This window comes from Mixophyes fleayi, chromosome 9, assembly GCF_038048845.1.
Source record: "Mixophyes fleayi isolate aMixFle1 chromosome 9, aMixFle1.hap1, whole genome shotgun sequence".
NCBI classification, from domain to species: Eukaryota; Metazoa; Chordata; class Amphibia; order Anura; family Limnodynastidae; genus Mixophyes; species Mixophyes fleayi.
Genome location: NC_134410.1, coordinates 109,056,250 through 109,079,811, shown reverse-complemented (window position 1 = coordinate 109,079,811; position 23,562 = coordinate 109,056,250). Strand labels below are relative to the sequence as shown.

General features: G+C 42.5%; 2 protein-coding genes across 6 annotated transcripts in view; one reads left to right on the top strand and one right to left on the bottom strand.

The window, feature by feature from the left end:
* Positions 1 to 13,889, top strand: part of HCFC1 (host cell factor C1) — a 34,751-nt gene extending 20,862 nt beyond the window's left edge. For 2 of the 3 annotated variants that reach the window (XM_075184851.1, XM_075184850.1), the window contains exons 24-26: positions 247 to 544; positions 639 to 702; positions 10,941 to 13,889. In XM_075184851.1, the coding sequence (XP_075040952.1) occupies positions 247 to 544; positions 639 to 702; positions 10,941 to 10,980 (402 nt within the window). In that variant the 3' untranslated portion in view covers positions 10,981 to 13,889. Of the gene's footprint in view, positions 1 to 246; positions 545 to 638; positions 707 to 10,940 lie in introns of those variants that run through there. The other variant, XM_075184852.1, reaches the window with a different exon arrangement.
* Positions 13,890 to 15,131: 1,242 nt separating this feature from the next.
* The window catches only part of LOC142100929 (ras-related protein Rab-7a-like), a 29,071-nt gene continuing 20,640 nt past the window's right edge, over positions 15,132 to 23,562 (bottom strand). For 2 of the 3 annotated variants that reach the window (XM_075184846.1, XM_075184849.1), the window contains one exon: positions 15,132 to 15,595. In XM_075184846.1, coding sequence (XP_075040947.1) covers positions 15,506 to 15,595 — 90 coding nt within the window. In that variant the 3' untranslated portion in view covers positions 15,132 to 15,505. Of the gene's footprint in view, positions 15,596 to 17,412; positions 17,474 to 23,562 lie in introns of all 3 variants that reach the window. The other variant, XM_075184847.1, reaches the window with a different exon arrangement.

Sequence of the window (23,562 nt, the reverse complement as noted above, 5' to 3'; positions counted from 1 at the left end):
TAGGTCTTAAACAAAGTTCAGGATTATACTTCTATTTTAAAATAGTGTTATGCATATTTTCTATGATAAAGTATTTAAATGATGTAAGTTTTATTAGTTACTTAAAATGTAGACTCCTTTGTAGTCTGAGTAACGAAAGTACAAGTGCGCATTTTTCAGCTTTGACAGTCCTAGTGGATTACCTCTTATGGAGAAGTGTGCAGCTTGATAGGTACACTAACTGCTATGCATCATTTTTTTCTACAGAGCCCTGATGGTGCTCACCTCACGTGGGAACCTCCTTCTGTTACATCCGGGAAGATCATAGAGTACTCTGTGTACCTGGCCATCCAAAGCAATCAGAGTGCTGAACAGAAGTCAACAACGCCGGCTCAGCTGGCATTCATGCGGGTATACTGTGGCCCTAATCCTTCCTGCCTGGTGCAGTCCTCCAGCCTTTCCAATGCTCACATAGACTACACCACCAAACCTGCAATCATCTTTCGGATTGCTGCGCGAAATGAAAAGGGCTATGGACCTGCTACACAAGTCAGGTGGTTGCAAGGTAAATGATTCATTAATGTTGAGAATACTCTGTTGGTTTTGGGTCTGTCTTGGATGTTTTTCTCACCCTTAATCTGTTACAAATTCACTTGTAGAATCCAGCAAAGATGGTTCGGCTGGTAAACCCGGAAATAAACGCCCCGTATCCTCCCCTGAAATGTAAGTATGCCAACACCAAATAAAACTGATTCAACAGCGTTGTGTAATGTGCGAACACTTTATAATTAAATGACACTGATTTGTTTTGTTTCTTATGGAAAAGAGGCTCACAATATTACATGACCACTCTATGTATTTTCCTGCCATTGGGGGACCCTGTGACCATGGTGTATAATTTGGAGCAAGGGCACCATACATTTTTATTTTTATTTTTTTATTTAATTTTACTTTTTTCACTATATGTGTGTGCAGATCTCATTAACTACTGATCAAGGACACCTCCCAGGGAATGAATAGCCTATCGGCTGCTTTCAATTTGGGTCCCTGATCAGGGGACAGTAGCCCATTGGTCTGCGCGCTCTCCCATCATTTTGGCAGCTCCTTTTGCCTTATAGTAGTGCGAGCGTCCCATTGAAACAGCTGCCTCCCTGGCACTGACTAGTTCTGCCTCTAGCAACGAGCAGCTTGAACAAACAAAAGGGAAAACCACCAAAGCAGGTTTCCTTCAGGGGGAGAACTGTTTCGGTGGCAGGGCTTGGCAACGAGCAATTGGTCTGAGCAAGAGAACGACTGTATAGAAAAGCAGCGGCAACATGCTCTGACAGAGTGGAGAGAGAGAGCCCTTCCTGGAAGTGCTCATGTGGGGGTTAAGCTCATGCAACGGGTGAGGTTAGTCTGGGTGTGTTTCTATTCTCATTTCTCACTGCATGAGGCTGCTTCACTCCTGCTGTGCTTCCTCATCTACCTGTTGCTCTCTAAATATATTGGTAGTGTTTGTGGCTCTATGTCAGAGTGTCCAGACTGCCTGTACTATTACAGTGTCTGAGTATCCAAAACTTTTACTTCTTTCTCCGGTGGCTACTTCAATTTCACACTATGGCTGAAAAGGAGACTTCCAAACGAAAGGATCCACTGGAAATTCTGTTTAACACTATGTTTATGCTAAATGTAATTCTATATTATCTTGTGGACAGTCTGACCTGCAAGCCGTGTGAGGTGGGAGTTGTGTGAGAAACGTCGTCCTGCAATTGGATAGGCCGCCAAGGAGGAACCAGTTTGGGCTAGGTCACTGACGACATCCATAGGTGAAGTTACTCTGGTAATGACTCGCACCAGGGAGGTAGACAATTATTTTCTTTCTCTTAAGCGCCCCACAAAATCTGCCTTCACAGCTGGTACCAACCACTAGTGGGGCTCCCTAGGCTGAGGCAGGTCTGGCATTATCTTTAGCGGAGTCCGCTCAGAGTCTTGCTAGTACCTCTTCCTCACTGGACTGTGCGTTCCCAATCTCCCGCAGGTGTGACAGAAACTAAAGAGACCATTCTGGTGGCTCCAGTTTGGCCACGTAGGACATGGTACTCGCATACTAGTGATAGCCGTAGGTCCTTCTTACAGATTGCCTTTTCGTTCAAATCTTCTGGTCCTAGACCCACTTCGATGCCACCCTTTAGGTTGTCTGACAGCGTGACTACCGAAACCGTGATCCTTGGGCCAGGGGTTTCTTCTTCTAATGTCCTCCCCATGCCCACATCGTTGCCTGCAGATTGAAAGGAATTATCTAATCCTATACTTTAGTGTTGTAGGCCATCATTGGTAAAACCACAGGTGGTGACTGAGCTTGCAGACAGTTAGTGACAGTTTAGAAGTTCCATCGGTGGAATGTTTTGGAGAACCCTCTGCTTGTTGGGGACATCAGAAGGTGCGGTCTTGTTAGTGTTAGTTGTGGCAGAATTAGCTGATGGGGTAACTGTGTGGAGTATTTGCTGTTCTCTTGGGTTTCTGGATTAATTTAAAAAAAAAAAATATTTATTTTTTTATTATTTTGGGACACCATGAGTAAGATTCAGTGAGGACACCTTGCGCCAATGTAATGGCTGGAATCTCCGCTCATCTTTCCTTGCACTCCATAGAGGTGCAAGGGGAATATTGAGCAGAGATAACTACTGTATTTGCCATCTTCCCCCATGAGTTATCCAAAAAACTGGACAATATGGCATTTTCCCAATGTTAACTGATCAGTTTTTCTTAATGTCTTTGAACAGATGAAAGTCATTTGGGCCTATTGTTTCTTGCATTCTGGTTTTATTCATGATCCACTGCTACCAGTCCTCATAAATTGTGGTTGTACTTGAGGTTCATGTTGTACACTATCAGTACTTGTTTCCAATTGTATCCCGTGTTCTGCAGGGAGTATACTCTTGGATCACATTTCCTCATTCTTCCAGCATGTTTTGTGGTATCCATGACTTCCCTTGGGCCTATGAGTAAATAATTCCTTCAGCTCGCATGTAGTCATGTCTGCAGTGCAGTTTTGCTGCATTTACCAGGCAATGAATGCTTATTAGAGTGATTGTTGAACGTATGTTCACTTACACCGTCCTTCAGTTACGTGCCTGCTGGTCATGTCTTTCTGGGTCTTGCTTTTAAGTGAGTACAGAGGACGTATTTACCACAGAGATTAATGATCTTTTTATAGAACCTGCATATTGGCTTCAGGTATTTGCGGATGCCGCTACCTGCACCTCAGATTAAATGGATTCCTTTTACTCTATTGTGTGAGCTCTTTCTACAACTTTAATTACTTGATGATTTTGCGCCCTTCACTTAGCTTGGCCAAAGCTTGTCTATCTAAGCTACTGCCCTCTCAGCTGATGAACCATTGTGATGGCTAAAGAGAACTACTGCATTCACATATTCCAACAGTAAAGCCGTCAAATCTGAGACCTTTATGAAAAATTTCTGTCCACAAAAGTTATAGGTGTGACCTTGGTAAAACCTGTTTAAATACAAATTCAATGTAATATTAAAGGTGACTTAAAAAAAATAAAGAACATTGTTTATTCTTTAACCCATTAAGAAAAACAAACCTTGAAGTGCCCACTGGGCATTTGATACTTATAGCGCTTCCATTTGGAAGTTAAGTTTTCCTAGCAGTCTTTTGCCCAATCGGAAGTGTTCAGAGAAGACAGCTGCTGTCTCACCTTCGCTCTCTCGACCAATTGGCTACTAATTCAGAAACGGCGTGTCGCAAGTAGTACATTGCCCTGTGCTACATTCACCTTGTCTGTAGATCACCACTACAAAGGCACTTGGTCCTTACTGTTCTGGTGCTGGATGCAGCAGGCTGCATTTTGGTACTTTCCATAATGGTCAATGCACATGGTAATGGCCTCATGCTGTGGATCACTATGAGGACCAGGCATGCTTCGTCAGCAATGTCCATCTGTGCAACCAAATATTACAATTATTTATATAGCGCTAGCACTCTCTGCTGCGCATTACAATTGTGAGCAAACTGTAATAAAATTGGGTAGGGCCAGAAGTTAGAGGGTCTTTCTTAAAATCTGTAGGAAACCCTAATGCACAACGTTAAATGCTACAGATTGCAATCTGGATGGTCTGATATACAAAATGTTTACTGGGGTTATATGATCCAGTAACACTGCCATGTTGGTTTGGGAGTCTGTAGGTTGCATGTGGAAAGTACACACACACACTCTATATTTATTTTCTGAGACGCCCTATAACCAGGAATGGGAGCGAGTAATGAGAGTTGCAGGTTAGAGGGGTGATATTTTATTTTCTCTTTCATCCAGTCTGGGGGACACTGTTTACCATGGGTTGTGGAGGGAGCTTGGGGGAGTTGGCACCTAACTAGTTAAGTTTTAGTACTGCCGACAGACCCCTCCCCTCTACAATCCCCCTGGACTCTCCAGTTTTTTTCAGGTGCCCTGGAGTTGGGCAGCGTTTTTTATAGCTAGTGTAATCTTAAAAAAAATTATTTCTTTCTTTTACTTTTTATTATCTTTCTTACTGGTGACAGTGCTGGAGTGTGTTCTATGAGAGAGAACACACTCACAGCCAGCAGCGCAGGCATTCTCCTGTCAGATGGGAGCCAGAGGCTCTCACTGACAGGGAAACTTTCTAAAAGGGTGCCTAAACTGAGGAGTGACAAGCGGTCTCATGGACCGCTGCACTCCTCCAGCCTCCCCGATAACCGGCGCTGCCATGACAGGCATAGAGTGCCGGTTATCGGATCTGCAAGTAGCGGCGGCCATCTTGTATTTCGGGCCAGCAGCGCTACGGAGAAGAGGAGGAAGGGGGCTATACCACGGTTCCCCCCTCATGCATAGGAGGAGGGCGCCGGGTATGTCGCTGCGGAGACCTCTGTAAAGGGGTCTCCACTACCTGTCACGCTCCATTTTTTTTTTTCTTTTTTTCAACGATTGGAGCTATTGAAGGGGGGGGTGAGCTAATACATAGAGTTCCCCCCTCCTTCCACAGAGAGATGGTATATCCCAGTCTTCTGGCGCCAAAGGAAGCCCGGGAAGAGAGATCAGAGCTGAGGGAGCAGACACTGGACAGACTGCCGTGGACTTCTCTCCTTTATGGCCCTGGGCTAAGTATTGCCTTTAAACACACATATTGTTTATTTTCTGTGGAAAAAAAAGTAGGCTGTAAGGTTTACATTATAGTCTCCTGCTTGCCTACAAAACAATTGGTGTTTAATTATTGCAAGTACAACTTTTATTATACAGATTAGTTGTTTCTTGTTATACAATTTGTTTTCTGCATACATATCTCTCTCTATTCTCTCTGTTACACAGCTAGATTAACCCTTTAATCTGTGTGTTTGGTGTGCCTTCCTTTATAAAAAATGACAGATAAGGGAAAGGGCCCTATTGCAAAATATTTTACTTGCTCAAAATGTCAAGTTAAATTACCGTGTGGGCAGGGGGACCCTAAATTGGCCCTCTGTTCTGCCTGTGATGCAGGGGCTTCCACTGTGCGGACTCATCAGCCCACAGCCCCTCTGACGGAGGAGCCGGCCTGGGTGGCCTCCCTGACACAGTCGGTTTCCTCCTTAGCTCAGATGGTATTACAATCTAACCAATTGCTATCTAATATGGCTACTTCGGTGGCTTCTAGTAATAGCACTCAGCTGGGCCTCCCTGTTACTACAGGGTCTATTGGAGCGTCCTTACCAGGACCTTCCTCTTCTTTTTCTGACCAAAACACTATCTCCACAGAAGCGACATGGTCCACAGCTTTCCTTAAAGGTTTAAATAAGCTTAACTTGTTGCTTGAGTCCCCAAACATCCCGTACACTAAAAGGAAGAGACCTAGATCGAATAACCCTATCATGGTCCTTTTAGATTCTGAGGAATCTTCTGAGGATGAGGGGGCAGTGTATTCCGATTCTGACCAAGTTCAGTCTTCGGAACAGGAGGATAGTTCTAGAAACCAATTTTTTAATGATTTGGTTTTTGCAGTTAGACAAGCGTTAGACCTCCCAGAACCGGAGGATCCTACGCCTAGAGACAGAATTCTGTTCAAGAAAGCCAAAAGAAAGGCTTGCCGTTTTCCCCCTTCTAGGGAACTCGTAGATATTGCTGAAGCAGCATGGAAACAACCTGAGAAGAGGTTCTCAGTTCCCAAAAGATTCTCCTCCTTGTACCCCTTACAGGAGGAGGAGGTAATTCGTTGGGAAAGTATCCCAAAAGTAGATGTGCCTATTGCACGTTTAGCAAAACACACCTTACTTCCAGCTCCTGGTTCAGCGTCCCTTCCGGATGCCAATGACCGGAAGGTTGAATCCCAACTGAAATCTATCTTTGCGGCTGCAGGTTCGTCCTTTAGACCCACATTCGCTTCAGCTTGGGTGGCTAGAGCCATGGAAGTATGGGCAGACCAGCTGGCAGAGGCCTTACAGGGTTCTGAATTACTCCCCTTGGCCTTACACTTAAAAGCGGCATCGGGGTACATTTATGAGGCGGCTCAAAATTCAGCGGCTGTCTCCTCCTCTATACAGGCTGCATCCGTTTCAGCTAGAAGAACTCTATGGCTGAAATCCTGGGAAGGAGATGCAGAATCAAAAAAAACTGTTGAAATCATTCCTTTTTCAGCAGCAGGTTTGTTTGGACCGGAATTAGATACCTTAATATCCCAGGCTACGGGGGGCAAGAGTACTTCCTTGCCGGTTTTCCCAGGTAGAAGCAAAAAACCCCGGTTCAGCTCCTTCCGTCAGCCCTTTCGAGGATCCTCCTTGTCCAGAGGACAGTCGTTTAGGGGTAAACAGCCAAATGCCCAAGGCTCCTCCTCTAGAGGAAGATCCTCTTTTTCGGCCAGGCGCCAGGCCTCCAGGACTCGGGAGAAGCCTGCGTCCTGACGACCACTTGGTTCCCCGGGGGGAAACCCCAGTGGGAGGTCGTCTGTCTCTTTTGCTTCAACAGTGGCCAGAGTCCTCCCAGGATCCCTGGATTCGAGGCATTATATCAGGGGGATACAGGATAGACCTGCTGGGTCCCAGACCCCATCGGTTCTTCGTAACCCCCCTACCCCGAGATCCATCCAGAAGACAAGCAATACAGGATTGTGTCGCTTCTCTTCTCTCTCAGAAGGTTATCTGCAGGGTTCCAGAATTCCAAAAGACACAGGGTTTTTATTCAAACCTGTTCCTTGTGAAGAAGCCGGACGGCTCCTTCCGACCCATTTTAAACCTAAAGTCACTCAATGTACACCTAAGGGTAGACAGATTTCGGATGGAATCTCTGAGGTCGGTCATAAACGGATTGGAGAAGGATCAATTTATGGCTTCCATAGACATAAAAGATGCATAGCTTCACATTCCCATTTGGAAGGGCCATCAGTCCCTCCTCAGATTCACTGTAGGACCCTCCCATTATCAGTTCCGGGCCCTCCCCTTCGGCCTCTCCACAGCACCGAGGGTTTTCACAAAAGTCATGTCGGTTATGACAGCTCGTCTGCACCTTCTGGGCATTCAGGTCGTGCCTTATCTGGACTATCTGTTCAAGTCCTCCTCAGAGAGTTGTTTGCGTTATCACTTATCCCTTGCCTTGGCGATTCTCAAGAGCCACGGATGGCTCATCAACTTGAAGAAATCTCAGATGGTCCCGTGTCGGCGCATGGTTTTCTTGGGCCTCATCATGGACACCAGCCAATAAAAGGTGTTCCTGCCTGTCGAAAAGGCCACCTCAATTCAGAGTATAACCTCCCAGGTCTTGTCCTCTCCCAGACCCTCAATCCATTTGTGCATGCGGTTGCTGGGAAAGATGGTGGCCTCCTTCGAGACCATTCCCTTTGCTCGAGCCCGCTCTCGCTGTTTTTAGTGGGATCTGTTAACAAAGTGGTCAGGATCCCACCTACGTCTGGACCTACAGAAGATCTCTCTATCCCCGAGGTCCAGGGAATCCCTCCAGTGGTGGCTGATTCAGGATCACTTAACAGTGGGCAGATCCTTCTCTCCGGGGGCGTGGGTCATAGCAACGACAGACGCCAGCCTGAAAGGTTGGGGGGGCGGTAATCCTTCACCTCCGGCTTCAAGGCCTTTGGTCGGTTCAGGAATCATCCCTATCCATAAATGTGTTGGAACTGAAGGCTATTCTCCTAGCCCTCAAAGGAGGACAATCCCTCCTCCAGGGCCACCCTGTCAGAATTCAATCCGACAATGCCACGGCTGTAGCATATGTCAACAGACAGGGAGGAACCAGGAGTGCAGCAGCAATGAAAACTGCAGCCCAGATTTTGTCTTGGGCAGAACTTCATGTTCCGGGAATATCGGCTGTATTCATTCCAGGAATACGCAACTGGGAAGCAGACTATCTCAGTCGCAACCAGATGATGCCGGGGGAGTGATCTCTGCATCCGGAAGTGTTTCAGTCCCTGGTTCAGAGGTGGGGCCTTCCGGACATAGATCTCATGGCCTCCAGACACAACAGGAAGGTTCCCAGGTTTTGCGCAAGGTCAAGAGACCCCTTAGCCGTGGCAATAGACGTCATGACCATGCCATGGGAGTTCAGGATGGGGTACCTATTTCCTCCTATCTCCATGCTTCCTCGCATCCTCAGACGGGTCAGGCAGGGGGGTCTACCAGTAATTCTAGTAGCTCCCTCATGGCCGCGCCGAGTCTGGTACGCGGACATAATCTCCATGGCAGAAGGACCAGGGTTCCGTCTTCCATCTCGAGACGACCTTCTCCTTCAGGGTCCATTCCTACACCAGAATTTACCTCAGCTCAGTTTAACGGCATGGCTGTTGAAGCCAGCCTCTGGAGAGCTAGAGGTTTCTCTCCAGATGTGGTGAACACCCTCATGCGAGCCAGAAAACCAGTTTCAGCTCGCATCTATCACAGGATTTGGAGAGCTTATATTAGATGGTGCGAAAGTAGGACTTGCCACTCATCCTCCTTTCACCTCACTCGCTTGTTAGCGTTCCTTCAGGATGGCCTGGAGGCAGGTCTCAGGTTAGGTTCCCTAAAGGTCCAGGTATCGGCACTTTCGGGTTTTTTCCATAAGAAATTAGCCGATTTACCGGATATCAGGACTTTTCTCCAGGGAGTACTGCATATTCAGCCTCCCTATGTTCCGCCGACAGCACCATGGGATCTCAATCTGGTACTGGAAATGCTTAAAGGGCCTCCTTTTGAGCCCTTGCGTGTGTCAGAATTAAAGTGGTTGACCTGGAAGGTCCTCTTTCTTTTAGCTATCGCTTCTGCTCGAAGAGTTTCGGAATTAGGAGCCTTGTCCTGTCGGGAACCATATTTGGTTTTCCACGAGGACAGAGCGGTCCTAAGAACCCTTCCTTCCTTCGTTCCGAAGGTAGTTTCGGCTTTTCACCTTAACCAAGACGTTGTAGTCCCGGCCTTTTCATCCTCTTCCCAATCTGATCTCCAGACTATGGAAAAGTTGGATGTGGTTAGGGCTCTGCGCATCTATGTAAAAAGAACTTCACAAATTAGACGTACAGATTCTTTGTTTGTCCTCTATGATGCTAATAAGAGAGGCTGGCCAGCCTCAAAACAGTCGATCGCTAGATGGATTACGGCAACGATTAGACATTCTTACATAAAGGCTAACCGTCCTGTGCCAGAGAGACTTACGGCCCATTCCACCAGATCGGTAGGGGCGTCGTGGGCAGCGAGAAATGGGGCCTTTGCGGACCAGCTTTGCAGAGCAGCCACCTGGTCCTCTGTCCACGCGTTTACAAAATTTTACCAATTTAATGTATTTGCATCTACGGATGCAGATTTTGCTCGTAATGCTTTGCGAGCGGGATTTTCAGAGTAGTCCCACCCTTAAGGGGCTGCTTTAGAACGTCCCCATGGTAAGCAGTGTCCCCCAGACTGGATGAAAGAGAAAAGAGGATTTATGTACTTACGTTAAATCCGTTTCTCTGATTCCGTCTGTGGGACACTGCGATCCCTCCCTTCTTCTGTTCTTCTGTGTGCTCTTGTTTGACTGGCCTTACTCCTAGGGCTTTTTTAATAAACTGAAGAGTCCAGTGGGATTGTAGAGGGGAGGGGTCTTTCGGCAGTACTAAAACTTAACTAGTTAGGTGCCAACTCCCCCAAGCTCCCTCCACAACCCATGGTAAGCAGTGTCCCCCAGACGGAATCAGAGAAACGGATTTAACGTAAGTACATAAATCCTCTTATTTATTTTTTTTAGAGAAGTGATGTATGTTGCAGTTTCTAATGGCTTTGTTGCTAGTTTTAGATCTGGTACTGGAGAGACCAGGCAACATATGTTGAGTCTGCCAGTAGAACAACATTTGGTGGTGAAAATAAGTCCGATCTCTGGTTGGGGGGGAAATATGTTAATTTGTTCTTTTTCCTTAAGCAATATATGTCTTGAATCGCCTTATTTGTTTTTAACTCTTGGTCGGAGTTTCATTCTTCATCCCCCCACGCCTCTGCTTCTTTTAGGTTGTCTTGTGCTCTTTTATTTCATATATTTCACTGCTTCACTTGACCTCCATCTGATCTAAACTGTATTTTGCTGTGCTCCCTCCCGGTCAGCAGACTGTATGGCAGTGTCCACCTATTGGTTGTAGCTGTTTATGTAAAGATAGTTGGAGGGTTTGTGACAACAAGTAGTCTGTATCACTAAGCCAGTCTTTAAGCAGCCTGGTGGTAAGTGAAATACTCACTATTTAAGCTAATTACTTTTGTATCATAATAAAAGATTAATGATACTTCTCAGTTTTGTTAATACTGTTAAATCATTTTTTGTTTATAAATAAAAACTTGTAGGCAAGAGATTTTGTGTTAGAATGCATGTAGTCCTTTTCAGTTATTAGTCTTCCATTGTTTGGGATACATTACTCCCCCGTTATAGGGGTTATGAAGTTTGTTCTCATTGTATATACTTGTAGCGTTTTTAGAACAGTGCTTGATAGTAATGTTGCAATAAAAACAATCTTTGAATTTTCTTCCCCAGGAAATCTGCTCCAAAGAAAGCAAAGCCTGATCATCCCTGATCATGGTGGAAGCACCTGCCCAGTCTACAAAATGATGCTTGTACAGCTAACTCTTTGCTGGTCCTCAGTCTACATCCTTTTTTATTGCTTTTTATCCTGCCAGTCGCATGGGGTTGGTAGGAAGGGCTAATGCCCTTTTTTTTTTTCTTTGTTTCTTTTCTGTTATAAATAACTTTGAAAAAAGCACATTTTTTTATTTTTATTTTTTTGTTTATTGGTTGTCCCCCTTGTCGGAGGGGATGAACTTCTTCAGATGACCTTTTTATGCTTCTGTATTTCTATGGAGCGAGTTGCAGGAGCAGGGGGGGGGGATGGCATTGGAACAATGAACTTTCAGATGTTGTTAACTGTGCACAAGCAGACAGGCCCACAATACAGGCTTCTTACTGAAATGCTGTAGAAGATTCGTCCAGGTCTCTTTGCTTGTTTGGCATTTGTTTTTCTTTTACAAGACTACAAAGAGGGAGTTTTGGGGGGAAATACTGAATTTTGTTTTGACAACAGAAGCACTTGGACTGTATTTCAGCTATATCTATGGTGTAAAAGTTTTAAATACATGAGCAAAGGGTCGCCATGAGTTAACTTCGCCTGGCAAGGCCCATCCTGATGCTAGTTTTAAGTGTCTCTCTCCTGGACGGCAAAGCTGTGCGAAACAGAAAGTGGGCATTGCCACTCATCTGGACATAATTCCTGGAACGTTATTGCCCAACCACCTGCCCCTTTTCTTTTGTTAAATGGTGCAGACGTGTCTACACTGTTGGGATGCAAGCAAGACTTGTAAGCTGGTAACACAGAGTTTGGCGTTTTCTGCTTAGTTCCATCTGCGCTTTGCCGGTTTGAATTCATTCTGAGGTTTGCGGACACCACATCTTGAAATGGATTTAAGGAAGTTACTTGGAAAAGTTCAAAAGCACCATCAAAATTTCACATTTTTATATATATATTGCAACAAAGTTTTTTTTTGTTTTGTTTTTTTTTGAATGACGCTTTCAATTTCTATTACAATATTTCATTTTGTGCAGTCCAGTTTTCTTTTGTCCCACTGTTCTTGAGACGAAATCTAAAGGGGAGTTAACTGCGTAACAGCGTAAGTTTAAAGAACATGACCCCCTAACCTCTTCATGCTGAGTGATGTGTGAGTTTGGTTTGGAACACTTAAGGCTTCCTTCCATGATTCGTTAATCACTACTGTTGGATTAACCCTTTCAAGACTTGGAAGTCATCAGTGCATTGCATGGCAGACTTTCCTGGCAGTGAACAGGTTGCAATTGTTTGCCTTTTATATGTTAAATTCAAATTTGTTTAAAACCTTGTTTTGTTGTTTTTTTTTTCTCTTTTCTCTTTCTTTTTTGTTTTAAGTGATATTATACTTATTGATGGCCCTTCCTTCTTCTTTTTTTTTTTTCCTTTTCTTTCTTTTTAGTTCCTGCATAAAAGTAAGATTTTCCTGACAAATTGTCCTCTAACTCAGCCCTTCTTCCAAAGCTCAAATGTATAATATAGTAGCCCCCCCCCCCCCCCCCCCCTTCCCCTTTTTCTTTTTTCTGTGCTGTCTTCTTTGGTCTCCTTTTTAGCTGCTGTTTTGCAGTTTACTTTAGAAACTTGATCTACAGAAACATCTTCCTCTTCCTGGCTAAACAGGCATGCCCGCCAACCAATCCTGTAAATGAAATCACCAAACTTTTTTTTTCATTTTCCTGCCAGAAATAACCAGCACCCATCGTTGGCCACGGTGCAGGAAAAGCCAAGCATTCACAATTTCTATTCATATACATAAGTATAAATATACATATATAAATATATACAAACAGTTAGAACTGACTCAAAACACAGTTCACAAACTGTTTAAGGGTTTTTTTTGTAAAGGCAAAAACAAATTTATAAGAAAAAAACAAAGGCAAAAAAAATCTGAAGTAGCTTAAAGCATGGGGATTTTTTTGTATAAAAGCAAAACCAGTAAAAAGAAAACACCAAAAAAAACAACCTAAAAAATCACCTAGGATTTGTTATCTCAGTGTTTTAATTTTATTACTACCATCCTTGTGTTGAGTTGATTAATTGTGCGTGAGAAATTATATATCATTTTCTCCTTTTTGCTTTGTATTTTTAATCTAGCTGGTTCCAAGTGTTTAATTTTTCTGGTTCACTCATGGCACAGCATTGGCTTCTTGTAAAGAGAGATGAGCAAGGGGCTAGGCTGCCCATATATATATATTCTCTAATTTTTGCCCCCATGATTTGTAACCGGGATCATACCCTTTTTGTCTATTGTGAATTGTATGATTTATTGAGTATTTCCAGGTTAATATCCTTACATCTAGAGAGTACAGGCTGCCTAAACATAACAGGGGAACTGCATTGTTGGGGCTATAAAGGAGATTTCTGCACAGTTATGAAAAGTTTGACAATTCTATGAATTGTTCCCAGAATGAGTGTTTGCTCAGCCAATGTAATTTGCATCCTAAAATGTGGACACAGGCAACGGTGAACGATGGAAGTATTTTTATGATGGGAGAAAATATCTTGAGGATAACGTAGCCTTTTCTTACTAACATCCCCCCCCACACACTTTTAAACGTGAGATTCTTAACCTAGTTTTTCAGCCTCATGAAGCATTACAGCTTTGTTTAAAATACTTTCTGCCAGCTTAATGGGAGAGAGTGCGGAAAGAGTGGAGACGAAATACGCGGATCCCACGTGAAATGGTCGCTACCAGTTCTCATTTTTGTATTATAGTGTTACTGTGTGTTGCCGCCTAGAATCTCCTGCTAAAACCTCACCTGCCTTTTTTTCTTTGAGAAGAAAAGCTATTACTTCCATTGTAGAGGAGTTCTCAAAGTGATCCAATATTACTATAGTGCTATCTGTCGTTTTTGTGCTATTTTGAACAATTAAAAACCTTTTTTGAAGTGTTGTCTTGTTCTTCTTTTTAGTTTTGCTCTTCCCCGATTCAATGTGCACATTTTACATTCTCTTTCCAAACCCAGGAGGACTTAATATTGCAAATTTAAAGGATAAACTACACTTTACAATCGCAACAACCTCCTGGTAGAATTTGAGAGGGTCTCCTGACCAGGTTTATTCAACAAAACTACACCGAGCAGTTTGGTTTAAATTTCAGTGTCCCTGGAGGTTCATGGAAGCCGAGGGTGGGAGGCTGTGCATGAAATTTGTTTCCGTTAAAATCTGGGTGACCTTTTTTTTGTTTTTGTTTTTGTTTTGTTTTTTGTTTTTGTTTTTTTTTTAACCTGCAATTTGCTGAAATGGAAAACCCAGTTTGAAAATAAATAAAACCTAATCCAGTATTGTTGCCTTAAGTAAATGTCCTAATGGAAATTGTGTATCAAAGTAAATTTTTTTTTTTTATTCCAAGATCCCATAAGATTGTAGCTATTTCTGCAGATTTCCTGAATGGGCTCGGTCACATTTTGTGGTGTGATTGAGTTGTAACTATATGCTCTAATGTTTCTTTTTATGCTTTGGGAGATCTTGGTTCATTTGATCTCCCTGTTCTTAAGATTCTCAGTATATTGGATCTGATACAGCTGGTGCGATATAGGTCTACAGTGCTGCTGTGGCGCATGATTTTCTCTTAAAACAAGGTAGCTGCATATTTGGTGCAAGGAAACAAATACTGTTCCTAACATCCTCGCCCCCTCTGTCATCCACAGCCAAGACTATTGAGATTGGACCTAGCAGAAGTGCCTGCTTCCCGCTTGATAATGGGCTTGTCAGAGTTGACCACTTCGCTGCTGCTTTACTCCAATGAGTTGTCAGCAGGTAGTTCAAACAAAATGTGGGTTATATAAAAATTGGGGCAAATCGATTTTTTTTTTTTTTAAATAAATTGACCCTAGCGAATGCTCTGGCCCCCCAAAAAAATCTATAGAAGTGGCCCTGATCATTGGTCCTATAAATCTGCACTTTTTTGTGTGATGAGTTTACACTGCTGTGATCATACAATCAGATCAATAAACTAGTTTAGTGCAGCATTAGGTTTAAGAACAAAAAAGGTTTATCTGTCTATACTTTGGTTCAGTCAAGTTATTTACTCTGATCTTGTATAAGATATTTGGAACGCAAATTAACATGTTCCCCGCTCGCAACTTGCCCCCCTATCCCAGCAATCATAAATGTTATCACACACAAAAATTGGTTAAATATTTACTCCCGTCAGTGCGTGGAGCACTGTATTATCTCTTGTTAAACAATATTTTTATTTTTTGATCTTCAGCAACTTGTTTCTTCAGTGTAACATGAAAGCAGTCATGGGAAAAGATTCCGGTGAAGAAAAATAACTTATTTGGTTTGGTAGATTGTATTCGATCCGTTCCATACCAAGTAGATCTGAAATATCATGTTTGCAGCAAAGCGCACACACTACAGCTACAAAAGTCCGTTCAGTAGTATGTTACATTTGCAGAGATCCAGAGAGTCTTATGGTTTAGTGAGAGGTATTCTTAGAACAAATAGTTCTAGACAGAAGAACACGTACAGTTAGGGGTGAAGTGATGTAAGTCCAACGTTAACAGTCACACTTTCGACGTTTACTTCTTTCCTTTTCTAATAAGGTAACAGATTCGTCGTCATCAGCCTTTTGTCCTGGTAGTTCATGCTGTAAGGCAGTAAAACATTGGATAAAGTAAGTATAAGGAAAGGAATTAAATTGTATCTTTCGCCTACAATGTGGAATATGGGGCCAGTTGGGGGGGAAAAAAAGTGCCCCCTTTGAAGTAGGAGACACTGGAGGGGAATTTAATTTCCTGCGTTCTTTAGAACAAAGCAGGCCGTGCACTATTACTGTTACTACGGTAATAGTGTGCAATATTACGGTTACTACGGTAATCTCAATGCTGAGTTTTCCTCACCGCTCTGAGCCACAAGCAACAATCCATGTTAAAATTACTGTAGTAATTGAGCGTGGCCTGCATTCTTTAAAACAATGTGGGAAATTGAATGCCCCTCTATGTACGTTTGTTACACATATACAAAGCTGGACTCTATATATCATTCAAGTGATGGAATGTACAAATAATGGAGTTTTTGTGCTTCCTATTAAATCCATTTCTCTATAGTATTGCTCCTATCGATGCTCCCCAGTTCTGTCTCCTTTTACAATTAACCCAGTACAGAGTCAAGAAGCAGAATAAAGCATACAAGCAGTCCTTCTTGGTTTGGTCTATGTTCCCCTTATAGCTTTGAAGATTCAAAAGTTCCCTTTTGTCCTTCAGCAGTAGGGGAACACAGCCCGCCAGGTGTGCTAAAGCCAGCCGCTATTTGTGGAAAGGACTACACAGCCACCTCCGAAGGTCTTCCTACCAAAGGTGGCCTCCCGCGCTGGCAGCATTCAGTTTGGAAAAGTTATGTATGGGGTTTATCCAGCAGGAGATCAGCCAAACGAAGGCAGGGTCTCCCTTTTATGGCTCTCACAAATGACAGGATCTTTTTTCGAACTAAGTACTTTTTATTGATTTTACAGACAAACAAAAAGAACGTATGGTAAACCAAACATATCTTGCATTCAAGTTAAGACAGATGGTATTTATAAGTAGCCCTCAGAAATGAGTAGTCAAGCGACCAAATGCATATCAGAGGTGACAGAGACGTGTAGGAAATGATAAAATACAAGTTGCATGAACAATAATAATTAACATAGCAAGCAAGGTCAGGCATTCCAGGTGTGTAGTGGTAAATGTATTTGGGAATTATGGTATTGACAAACTTCTGAGTCACCAGAGCATATTCTATATCATGAAGTGTACCAACGGGACCAGATCTTATGATATTTTATGCTTTGCTTTCCTATTAGTGTTCATTGTATCATTTACCAGAACTCTCCATTTCTGAAAATCTGGAGTGTCAGCAGCAAGCCGTGAGTGCTACAATAACACTTGCCAAAGTCACAAGAACAAGGATCTAAAAAAAAAGCGTTTTGTTCAATTTATTCTCAGAGCGAGAGAGAGACAGCAATTGCCGTGTCCCCCACCTGCATCTCCACACTGCAGTCTAGAAAGTGTTCACCACTCAACACTCCCGTACCGTGCCAAAAGAAACCAGAGAGTGATACCCTATGGCATTGGATTTCAGTTCAAGGCACCCTTAGGCTCGCCCCAAAATTTTCAAGGCACCCCTAAGCCAAAATAATTACCAGGTAGCCCCCTGCCTTGCCTTCCACTGGCCCTGGATGAGGCACCTCTGTGAGATCTCCAAGGGAGCCTAGGCGCACAGTTTGGGAACCACTGCCCTATGGAGTAAGTATCAGGGTATCGAAACCGAATGTACAAGGTGGCATCTGTAATACTTTAAGAATATGACTCCATTTTTCATCAGAGTGGTCCCAAGGTCACCCTCCCATTTGGATTTAAGAGGCAATAGGCCTTCAGGTGTGAAATGAAAGCTAAGGTCAGAATAGAGTGTAGTCTTTTCTCTTACCCATAGTCAGCAATAATTTCTTATTAGGGGAGGCAGAGAGCTGCGGAGGGGAATCGCCAAACTGGGAATAAAGGGCATGTCTCTGTAAGTAATGGTAAAAGGCAGAATTGTGAACACTAAATTACTGCCGCAGTTGGTCAAAGGATTTAAACACAATTACAATAATGAAGATACACAGCAATCGCCCCAAACGTATGCCAAATATTAGCTTCAGTCCATTTCTGCAGTTCGTGGAGTTTGATAAAGGTAATCTGCAGTCCATACCTCAATCACCTGCAAAGTAATAGGGGCAATCTTTTTACCCTTCTTGCCCACCAGAAGAGCCTGAAGTGGAATAGTTGGATCCCCCGTTTCCTCACCAAGGATCCCCATCAGGACACTGTTCCCATTCAGTTAAGTGGGACAGTTGCACTGCCAAATACTCCAATTTAAGATGAGGAAGAGCCAATATGCCCGATACTTTGGATCTGCAAAGAGTGCTTCATTTAATCCTAATACAAACAATATATTCCATATATAATTAATTTGCATGGAGTCTCAGGCTGCTCTTCATTAGAAGCTGCCAAGTTCCTCTTAAACACAAACTAAATTCAAAATAAAAAACTTAAACTCGCTGAGAACCTATCAGAGTAATATTGTACTCCTCAATTAATTAAATACAAGGATATAGAAATGCATGTATTGTTAATAAGCAAGTGAATAAAGGGGGATTGTTATAATGAAGAGGGATGATTATTTTTGTGAAGCTTTCAATCAAACATTATTCTATCTTCAATGTACTTTTGAGTACAGATCTTATTAACAAATTTAAAGGTCAATTGAAAAATGTATTGAATGATGCCCTGTCTGAGGGAGTGATTTCTAAGGATGTGTATCACTTTCTATTTATTACATTTTCGGTCACACCTATTTTTTATTTATTTTTTTACATTCCTAATATTCACGAATTACTGCAGACTCCACCTGGGAGCCCGTTATTATTTATCTCCGGACATTGTGGTATCAGGTGAGCTATAACATTTTATACTGCATTCTATTTTGTTTAAATATAATTATTTTTTTATCAGACATTTGGGACGGCCATAGGCACAAGATTCGCCCCGACATTCACAAATATATACATATATGTGACTATTTGAAAATTAATTTAAATGGGGTGGTTCTTTCGGGTTGAACCTGGTGCTATTGGTTGCTATCAAAATTGACCCTAGTCTGTCTGTTTTAGGGAATTTAGACTATAAGCTCCAATAGGGCAGGGACTGATGTGAGTGAGTTCTCTGTAAGGCTCTGCGGAATTAGTGGTGCTATATAAATAATGATGATGCTATATGGCCTGTATATAGATGATTTATTTATTATTTGGAATGGGGATTTACAAACCGCACAGGATTTTGTCTCTCACTTAAACACTTATGAGTATAATTTGAAATTTACTCACCAATATAGCACAATGTATAAATTAGCATAATGCTAATATAGCTTCTTTTTTTACGCACCTAGTAGGATTAGGTTAGAAATAAAGGATGGTGTAAAGGAGGACTGGATCCCAAAAAGAACAACAGGTTGCTTTAAATGTGGTAAATCTAATTGCCTAATGTGATGATATTACAAACTAAACACATTGTTACCTTGTGTGTTTATAAAATGGTGTTTCAAATGAAAGATTTCATTAATTGTACTAGAATGTCTTTGCTCATCATCATCATCAACATTTATTTATATAGCGCCAGCAAATTCTGTAGTGCTTTACAATTGGGAACAAACATTAATAAAACAATACTGGGTAATACATACAGACAAAGAGGTAAGAGAACCCTGCTCGCAAGCTTACAATCTATGGGACAATGGGAGTTTGAAACACAAGGGCATGTGCTACATCATATTGCACACTGGACCAGCTAGAATGCAAAGGTAAAAGTATTGAGTGGGCTGTGTGTGTACCAATGTTGGTCAGAGGGTTGTTGTCTTGTGTTAGCTGTGTAGAGGGTGGTAATAGGGGAGATTAAGATGGTGGTTGAGGAATATCATAAGCTTGTCTGAAGAGGTGGGTTTTCAGAGAACGCTTGAAGGTTTGGAGTCTAGAGGAAAGTCTTACTGTGTGAGGGAGGGAATTACACAAAGTGGGTGCAGCCCGAAAAAAGTCCTGTAACCAAGAATGGGAGGATGTGATGAGAGTGTAAGAGAGACGCAGATCTTGTGCAGTACGGAGGTGTCGAGTTGGGAGATATTTTGAGACAAGTGAGGAAATGTATGTTGGTGCAATTTTGTTGACGGCTTTGTATGTTAGAAGAATTTTATATTGAATTCAATGAAATACAGGCAACCAATGTAGATACTGACAGTGTGGCTCAGCAGAGGAAGAACGGTTAGCAAGGAAAATCAATGCTGCGTGCATAATAGATTATAGGGGTTCAAGTCTGACTTTGGGAAGACCAGTAAGGAGGGAATTGCAATAGTCGATGCGGGAGATGATGAGTGCATGAATTAAGGTTTTTGCAGTGTCTTGTGTGAGATATGTGCGTATTCTGGAGATGTTTTATAGATGTATGTAACATGATTTAGATATGAAGTTGATGTGGGGAATAAATGATAGTTGTAAGTCAAGGATTACACCTAGGCAGCGAGCTTGCAGGGTGGGATTTATGGTCATGTTATCAACAGAAATTGGAATGTCAGGCAGGAAGCTTCTGTTTTTGTGTGGGAATATAATTAATTCAGTTTTTGAAAGATTGAGTTTGAGTTGGCGAGAAGACATCCAAGATGAAATGGCAGAAAGACAGTCAGTAACGTGAGACAACACAGATGGTGAAAGATCAGGAGAGGATAGATAGATTTGTGTATCATCCGCATAGAGATGATACTGAAATCCAAAGGAGCTTATTAGTTTTCCAAGAGAAGTGGTGTAGATAGAGAATAGCAGATGACCTAGGACTGAGCCTTGCGGTACTCCAGCTGATAAAGGAAGCAGAGCAAGGGGTGGATCCAGAGAAATTAACACTGAAAGAGCGATTAGATAGGTAGGATGAGAACCAGGATAGGACAGTGACTTCAAAACCTAGGGATTGTAGCGTTTGTATGAGGAGGGAGTGGTCAACAGTGTCAAATGCAACTGCAATATGTGGGCAATACTACCAGGAGCCTAAAAGGAAGGTTTAGGGAACAAAAAAGAAACATAGTTAAATGCCAAACATTTTTTTCTTTGGTACATGGGAGTGACCCTAAGGGTTAAAACTATTATGGATAGAGCATATAAAGAATAGAAACAGAGGAGGGGATCGGTTTGTGAAATTATGTCAGAAAGAGACTTGTTGGATATTTAAGCTTTAAACCAGTGATGGGCAAACTATTTCAGGAGCGGCCAAATAAAAAAGAAAAACTTTAGGCGGGCCAATATAATTTATTAAAAAACTTAAATATCGAAATATATAATACAAATATTTTGAATGGGACGGGAGGGTGTTATATAGCAGTGTTACCTCTATAGGTGCAGCGATTGTACAGACACAGCACTTATTTCAGCAGGTTGTTGCAGATCCGTCTTTCTGGTGAGCCACTAACTGACAACACAGCAGCCAATCGAAATCCGCCTTAGTATATGGCCCAGCCCATCTCTTCTCACATGACTTTCAGCCATTAGGGGGCGGGCAGGTGTTTGAGTGATTGACATATGAAGTGTCCTTTTAGGAAGGAGGATGAAGTGTAATGGAGGAAATAGCTGGGAAGGCATAAAAATGAAGGTTCTGACACACAGGGTCGGCCCTAATAATTTTATGCATATTTTAATGATTTTTTTTAAAATATTGGCGGGTCTAAGTGGGCCGGATCTGGCCCGCGGGCCGTAGTTTGCCCATCACTGCTTTAAACTTTACACCCAAGGGGCCTTGATGAAAATTTAGAATTTAATAGTGTGAATAATCAGAGCTGGGTATTATGATTATATTTTTGATCATCCTTCTGTATATTTAGATTTATGGAAGGTTTGTTTTGTTATTTTCGGCAATGTAGTTTTTATTTTATGTATTTCTGTATCTCTTATGTATTTGTGCTTTAAATGTTCAAATATATATTAATATGTAACCAAACTTATTTATGGATACAGTGTGGTCTGTAGGTGTGAAATATGATAAACTATGGATTACTATACTGGTTGGTCTGATTTTATAGTAAACATCAGATATTTTATGAATATTGTGATGCTTAGGGCAGAGCTAATAATGAAATTAAATAAAATCTGTAAAGGGAGAAAAATGGAGAACCACTGCTGCCTTAATGTGTAAAATATGTGCTTTAAATTAATTTGCGTGAATATAAGGAGGTTCGTATGCACTCGTTCACATGCTTTGAAAAGGTTCAGTAGGAGCGAAACGCGTCAGTAGAAGAGGAAGAAAGAAAATGCTTTTATTTAGACCACTGGGGTAACGATGTATCGTACTAGCCTGTAAGTGGATATCTGGCTGGAGGCTTGTCCTCAGTAGATAAAAGTTTGCATTTCAGACGTGGTCGAAAGCTTCACAGGTGGCCAGCTGAGACTATCGTGTGGACAACCTGACTACGATTTTGCTTGGTACAATAATCCCAGAATGTGGGTAATTGAAGAGTAGTTTTGTCTCGTAAAATATTTTCTTAATTTATATCTTATGCATGTGTCCACTTTAAAGTTTGCCTTCTATATTTTGCTTCAGTGAGGAACTTGGTACTAATATATGAAAAAATCCCTGTTTATGGAATATTAATACAGAGCATTTGATACCTTTTAAATGAGATATGTTATATGGAGCTAATAAGGAACTGATTTGAAATTTGAGGCTGTTTCTCCTTATTAACAGATCCCTGATTTAGATTAGAAGCTGTCTGTCAACTCCCTCCATGATCCTCTTCAATCTGGTTTCTGCCCCCTCCACTCCACCGAAACTGCCCTAGCTAAAGTCACTAATGACCTCTTAACTGCCAAATCCAAAGGCCACTTCTCCCTCCTCATCGTCTTGGACCTCTCTGCAGCCTTTGATACTGTAAATCACCCTCTCCTGCTGCATACCCTTCGATCCTTTGGCCTTTCCTGCCACTATCCTCACTTAGTTCAACTCCTATCTCTCTGACCGCGCCTTCTCTGGCTCCTCCCCACTTCCTGTAATAGTCCCTCAGAGCTCCATCCTTGGCCTACTGTTCTATGTATACCTCTTCACTGGGTGATCTTATCAGCTTCTTTGGCCTCCAGTATCATCTATATGCTGAGGACACCCAAATCTATCTTTCTTCTTCTGTTCTCTTCCCTTCTATCCTCAATAACGTGTCCTGCTGTCTCTATGCCATTTCTTTGTGGATGTCTTAACATTTCTTCAAACTTAATATGGTCAAATCCGAACTTGACATTCTCCCCCCCCTCTAGAGACTCCTTCCATCCCATCCTCTCCATCACTATTGGTTCTACCATCATATCCTCCTCTCTCTAAGTTCGATGCTTGGGAGTCACCCTTGACTCCTCCCTCTCCTTTACCCAGCACATTCAATCCCTTGTCCAATCCTGCAGCTTCCATCTACGCAACATAGTGCAGATCAGACCCTTCCTCTCCTCTGAGGCCACAAAAACTCTCATCCACTCTCTGATCATCTCTCGCCTTAATTACTGCAACCTCTTCATCATTGGCCTCAGCCTTACCCGTCTCGCTCCTCTTAAATCCATACTTAATGCTAGAGCCCGACTTATCTACCTCCCCTCTCTGTCAAGCCTTTCACTGCCTCCTCTTCCGCTTTAGAATTCTCTTCAAACTCCTCACCCTCACTTATAAAGCTCTCTCTAATTCCACTGCATCATATTTCTCAAACCTCATCTCCACTCACAATTCTTCTCGTTCACTGCGGTCATCCAACGACCGTCGTCTTACCTCCCATTTGGTCACCACCTCTTATTCCTGCAATCAAGACTTCTCCTGTGCTGCCCCACTTCTCTGGAATGTTCTCCCCCGTTCTATCAGGCTTTCACCTAGTCTGTCAGACTTAAAACACTCCCTTAAAACCCACCTGTTCAGGTTAACCTACTCCACCTCCGCCTAACCCTGCCCTCCTCCAACCCTTTTCTCTCTCTCTCTAACTAACCTTTCTATACCTCGCCCATCTTTCTTTCCCCTTGCTCCTGTCCCTTCAATGTTCTTG